General features: G+C 59.5%; 1 protein-coding gene across 1 annotated transcript; it reads left to right on the top strand.

Moving 5' to 3' along the window:
• Nucleotides 1-1,375: 1,375 nt before the first annotated feature.
• ZFP36L1 (ZFP36 ring finger protein like 1) lies at nt 1,376-4,890 on the top strand. The gene is made up of 2 exons (XM_061998554.1): nt 1,376-1,587; nt 2,297-4,890. The coding sequence occupies exons 1-2, from the start codon at nt 1,531-1,533 to the stop codon at nt 3,245-3,247; spliced, it is 1,008 nt and encodes a 335-aa protein (XP_061854538.1). The 5' UTR covers nt 1,376-1,530; the 3' UTR covers nt 3,248-4,890.
• The last annotated feature ends 1,110 nt before the right edge of the window (nt 4,891-6,000 follow it).

Genomic DNA, 6,000 nt, shown 5'->3' with positions numbered 1-6,000 from the left:
ATAATAGGCTGGTCTCTCCCTGGTTACTCCTTGCTTCTGGCCAAGGCAAGGAGGGGGGAAAAAACAGCAAGAAACTAGAAAGAGAAGGAAATTCGAGGAACCTGATTGCTCTCCTTAAGTAAATAATAATAATATATTAAAAAAAGCCATCTGGAGCAGCCGGAGCCTGTGGGCGTTGCTCTCGGTTATTCTGGCACTTCTTGAAGACCGAAGGAGGGGAAAAAGATCAGCTGCCAGCTCAAAGTCCAGATCCCGCGACTCCAAAGCAAACAGAAGAGGAAGCGGGTGGTTGGCTCGGAGCTGCGGGTGCGATGGCGGCTGGGGCTGGCGTTGTGCTGCCCATGGCAGGGGTTTCTCGCCTCCCAGCCCAGACTGAGCCAGGGCCGGGGCTGTGGGGCCGGGACCCCCTCACCCACCTGCGCGGGGCAAGGGGCCCCGAGCTTTGCTCGGCCTTAGGTGAAACACCCACTAAAGTCACAGTCCGGGCGGGCTCTGCCGCAGCTCTGAGCTCTGCCTTTGGCCCGGGGGCAGCGGGTTTCGGGCCGGGGCACTCTGCTATCCACAAGCCTTGAAGCACGGTGCTTTTTCTGTCGCGTTTTTTTTCTTCCACACAGAAACTGACGTGGCTCCTCCCCGCCCTGCCGATATCGGCGTGAAACATACTTTGCCCACTTAAAATCTGGGACAGATTACTGGCTCACAGACGTGCTTGGTGTGTTAAACTTTGGCGTTTAGTTTGACACTTTTGAGTTCTGAGGACCGCGAGAGAACCATTGGGGGAGAAACAGACGGACTCCCCGAACTCCCTTCCGAAGGGCAGGGCCGTATTTTAACAGCTTAAATTAACGTGGACGTGACCCGTTTCCCCTTGCAGAGCTCGCCAGGTTTCAGTGAAAATCGGGGAAAAAACCGAGTTTGGCCGGGGGGGGGGGGGGGGGTGCATGTGAATCAACACAAAGACACTCAGCTCGCAAAAACGCGAGGAGGAGCGGCCGCGCCGAAAATGGATCCGAGCGACTCCAATCGAAGCGGCCAGAGCGCAGCCGGCCCCGGCTGGATGAGCCCCGAGCGCAGCCCCGAGCGCAGCCCCCGCAGCGCAGCCCCCGCAGCGCAGCCCCCAGCGCAGCCCCCGACACACAGCCCGCACCCTCGACACGAACCTCTTTTTTTTCCCCCTTTCTTTTCGTTGCTTTTTTTTCCCTCCCCCTTACCCTCCCCCCGCTTCTTCCTCCCGAAAGTTTCTGTGGTCCCGCCCGCCCGGGAGGGTGATTCAGTCGCGGTGTCAATCACCTCGCCCTCCTCCTCCTCCTCCCCTTCCTCCCGCCGCCGGCTCCTCCTCCCGGGCTAAGTCCGAAACTTTATAAGTTGAGCTTTGGGCGGCGCGCTGGAAGCGGGGAGCGGGCGCGGCGGCTTCGGCGGGAGCGGCGGGGGGCGGCTGCCCGGGGCGCTGCAGCCTGAGCCTGACCCACGCCGCGACTCCTCGTGTCTGTCTGCCGCGGCCCCGACACGCTTCCCCCTCGCTCGCCGACGATGTCCACAGCCCTGGTGTCGCCCACCATCTTCGACCTGAGCGAAGTTTTATGCAAGGTAAGGCCGCCGTCGGGGGCTGCTCCTGCCGCTCCGGGGCTCCTCGGCCGCTCTGCGGCTCTCGCTTGTCTGGGGCTTTGGGGTATTTTGGGGGGACTCTTGGTCCGCCGCGGTTCTCTGTTCGGAAGCAAGTTCGGCGGCGAGGCCGGAGGGCGCGGGGCGCGGGCTGAGCGCGGCCGCCCCGGCCTGGGCTCCGTTCCCCGCGCTTCCCGCCTCGGCCGCCCCGGAGGAGGGGAGGGGAAGGGAGGGGAGGGCGGCGGGCAGCACCCCGCGCTGCCGGCGGGCGGGAGGCCGGCTCCTTCCCCCGCCCTCGGGGCCGCGGCCGCGCTGCAGCAGCCCGGGCGCGCTCCCTCCCCGCGGGACTCGGCCGCCCCTCGCCCGGCCCCGCCGGAGCAGGGAGCAGCGGGGCGGGAGCCGCGCCGCCCTTCCCTTCCCGCCCGCCGTGCCCCCGGGGGGCTTTCGCGGAGAAGCGCTCCCCGGAGCTGTTGCGGAGGCAGCCGGCGGCTCGTCGCGTCTGGCGCCCGGCTCGCGTCGTTGCTGCCGTCCCCGAAGGGACGCGGCGCGGGGCCCCCGCCGGAGCGCTGCCGGGGCCGGGCGGGACAGGGCCGCGGAGCGGGCGGCCGGCGCTGCCCGCTCAGGGAACCGGCGCGGCTGCGGGGGACGCCGGAGCAGGCGGCGTCAGTGACCGGCCCTTGCTTTCTCCCCGCAGAGCAACAAGATGTTGAATTACAGCCCCTCGGGTGTCGGCGGGTGCCTGCTGGACAGGAAGGCGGTGGGCACCCCGGCCGGCGGGGGTTTCCCTAGGAGGCACTCTGTCACCCTGCCCAACTCCAAGTTCCACCAGAACCAGCTCCTCGGCAGCCTGAAAGGGGAGCCGGCTCCTATGCTGGGCCCCCGCGAGAGCCGCTTCCGCGACCGCTCCTTCTCGGAGGGCGGCGAGCGGCTGCTGCCGCAGAAGCAGCCCGGGGGACAGGTCAACTCCAGCCGCTACAAGACGGAGCTGTGCCGCCCTTTCGAGGAGAACGGCGCCTGCAAGTACGGCGACAAGTGCCAGTTCGCCCACGGCATCCACGAGCTGCGGAGCCTCACCCGCCACCCCAAGTACAAGACCGAGCTGTGCCGCACTTTCCACACCATCGGCTTCTGCCCCTACGGCCCGCGCTGCCACTTCATCCACAACGCGGAGGAGCGGCGGGCGGTGGCGGGCGGCCGCGAGCCTGCCGGCGCCGACAGACCCCGCCTGCAGCACAGCTTCAGCTTCGCCGGCTTCCCCAGCGCTGCCGCCAGCGGGCTGCTGGACAGCCCCACCTCCATCACCCCGCCGCCCATGCTGAGCGCCGACGACCTGCTGGGCTCCCCCACCCTGCCTGACTGCGCCAGCAACCCCTTCACCTTCTCCAGCCAGGAGCTGGTCAGTCTCTTCGCCCCCAGCATGGGGGTGCAGGTGCCCAGCGGGACCTCGCCCACCACCTTCTTGTTCAGGCCCATGTCCGAGTCCCCCAACATGTTTGACTCGCCGCCCAGTCCTCAGGACTCCCTCTCTGACCAGGAGGGCTATCTGAGCAGCTCCAGCAGCAGCCACAGCGGCTCAGATTCCCCTATCCTGGACACCTCAAGACGTCTTCCCATCTTCAGCAGACTCTCCATCTCCGACGACTAACGCGGGGTCTCCTGCTCGCCCCCACCTCTATTACGATATTAAGCTGAACTTCCCTCCCCCGTCCCCAGTAGCCCCAGCTGGATGCTAACGTGTCCGCCTGCCTGCCGCAGACCCGCCGGCTCAAACCTTAAGTGCCAAATTACGATGAAAAGCAATAACGTTTACAGAATTAGTGCCTTTTAACGCTTTCACTGTGACTGTGTTACCTCTCCAGCTGCAGAGGGCACCAGCGGCTCTCCGCGCTTCCAGATGTGCAGGAAATGTCCAGAACCAGCTCCCTCTGCTGGCCACGTACTGCATTGCCCCCTCCCAGCCCCTTCCCGGCTGGCCAGTCGTCGCCAGGCTGCAGGCATGTGGGCAAGCGTTAACATCCAGCCCTCTTTTCTCCCTTCCCCCTGAAAAAAAAAGGACTCATCTTGCCTGGATCCGCTCAGGTCTGCGGGAAGAAGAAAAATAAACCGGCTGAGAATGGACAAGGATCGTGACGTGAGTGGGGCTTCGACCGGGAGGAGGAAAACAGAGATAAAGAAGAAACCAGAAACCAGATGGACTATGAGAGACTCGATTTTGGTGCTAAAAGTTCCCCGTGTGTTCATGTGACATCTTAAATAAAGCGGCGGAGGGGGTGGGGCCGACGGAAGTCATTCCACACACACAAGTTCGTGTAAACAAAGTTCCAGTAGACATAGCTTTAATGGTTTTGCTCTAGAGTACTTTAGACCTATCTTAGAGCACTCACGCCAAGCTTCTTATTATTTGTTTGGTTGTTTGTTTTTTTTTTTTGTTCTGGGTTTTTAATTTTGTATAACTCGTCAGAAATTGGAGAGCAGATTTTGCTTGTCACTGCACAACAATATAAAAAAGCTTATTTAACTTATCAAAACGTATTTATTGCCGAAACCTATGCTTTTTTTTTGTTAATTTTGTTCATATTTATCGGGATGATGAATCCATAGAATATATTCTTTTATGTTTAAATTATGATCTTCCATATTAATCTTAAGATTGTGAAGTGTCTTTTTTCCTTCCCCCCCCCCACAGTTTAATATATTATACTACAATGACATTTTTTGTAACTTTACACTTTTTTTGGTTATTTTATTTTAAAAAATGAAAAATTAATTTAAAAAAAATGCAAAAGCCGTGTTTGGGTTATTTATTTTAGAATCCCCTCCCCCCCTTGGGTTTTTTGTTGTTGTGTTGGACTGCAGATTGAGTTAATGTGCTCCTTTGCCTCTCCTCTTCTCCTCTTCCCTTCCCCTGGGTCTTGCCTGCCGGGGCTGTGTAGGTTGTACATACCTGAGCTGTGCTGCAAGGCTGTGCGGAAGGAGGGTCTTTTTTTCTTCCTCTTCTTTTACTTTGTCTAGGTTCTTCGAGGAGAAAAGCCTTGGGCCCAAAGTGCCTATCTGAAGACATTCCAAATGCAGTTTGTCTTTGCATTTCTGTGTTCCAAGTTTGGCGTTTTCCTTGCCGAGGTGAACGGGACTGGCACAAAGAGAACGATGAATGTAACTTTTCCCTCCCCGTTACTGTTCACTACATTGCCTTTCCTTCCTCTTTGTGTGAGTTTATTTAAAAGACAATTTCTTTTGTAACGACTGTTTGCAGTTTAAATCAATAAACCCCAAGTGTTTTCAATAAAATGACAGTGGAGCTGGTTTTACTTGCAAGAACTGAGGGGCTGGCTTTAGACAGCCACTCAGCTGCAGCTGCTTCCCTCCTCTCGCGGTGCCCACCACGTGTTCAGGCATCCCTCCACCGTCCCTCACCGGTTCAACGGGTCAGTGCTGCCAGGGCATGGGTGTGCGGATCAAGGGCGGTAATACTCTGGTGGTCTCTAACCCTCTCTCTCTCTCCCTGGACTCTCCTTCCCTGTCTTGGGTTACTCGCTCTGTCCCTGCAAACTTCCCTCTGGTCAGTGTTGGCTGTTGTCCTTGGTGCGCCCTTTGTTCCTGTACAGCTCCTTCCCCCTCCAGGAGAACCTGTGCGTGTTTTGAGCGGGCTGGAGCGGTGCAGCTGCCCCAGGTCTCAGGCCTGGGCCGTTGCTGGGACTGCTCTGCCTTGGCAGAGTGGCTGCTCGGTGTTCTGCACGGTGCAGGAATGCGGCTCCCCAGCAGGGTCTTTGTGTACGTAACCCTCGAAGCATCAGCCAACTCTCCCAGAAGCAACCAAGGCCCGTGGTTTTGTTCAGGGACACTTTGCCAGTGCTGCTTATGGTGTAAGTCTTTGTGTTTCCACCTCAGAGCTCTCCGGAGCAAGCTGGGCGTTCTTCAGCTGAAACCGTTCCAGCGCTCTTCCCAGCCGGGTGGAATGTCGCTGCCGAGACACCGATCCTTCAGCCGTCTTGACGTGCCTCGGTGTTCAGCAGAGCCGTTTCCTAACTCACCTTGGAACAGTTCCTGCCGAACAGAAGCTGCAGGATGCCTCGAGGCCTTACACCGACCAACCTTCGCGGCTGCTGGCTCCGTGCAACGCGCCTCCTGCTGCGCTCGGGCGGTGAAGGACCAGCAGAGATGGCAGAACAGGAGCGTGGCTGGTAGGAGCCGGTTCCCACGAAGGGGAGTTTGCTCTGCAGATGCTGACGTGAGCGGCACATGGCGCGGTCTGTGTGCCGCTGCCTGAGAGAAGAGCCTCGGGCTCAGCCCTGGTTCAGATGCCTTCTGCCAGCTGCAGCCTTGCCCCGGGCATGGAGGCGATGGGGCCTGTGAGAGACGGGCATCTCTGCCCGGGAGACCCGTGCCCAGCTGCAGCAG

The sequence above is a fragment of the Colius striatus genome, chromosome 6, assembly GCF_028858725.1.
Source record: "Colius striatus isolate bColStr4 chromosome 6, bColStr4.1.hap1, whole genome shotgun sequence".
In the NCBI taxonomy this organism is placed as follows: Eukaryota; Metazoa; Chordata; class Aves; order Coliiformes; family Coliidae; genus Colius; species Colius striatus.
Note: the sequence above shows the minus strand (reverse complement) of the source record. Positions and strands in the feature narration are given on the sequence as shown.

Bases quoted from the DNA above. Each gene is read 5' to 3' on its own strand.
- ZFP36L1 (XM_061998554.1), top strand. From the start codon at position 1,531: ATGTCCACAGCCCTGGTGTCGCCCACCATCTTCGACCTGAGCGAAGTT. The intron at 1,588-2,296 runs GTAAGGCCGCCG...TTCTCCCCGCAG, and splicing joins TGAGCGAAGTTTTATGCAAG to AGCAACAAGATGTTGAATTA.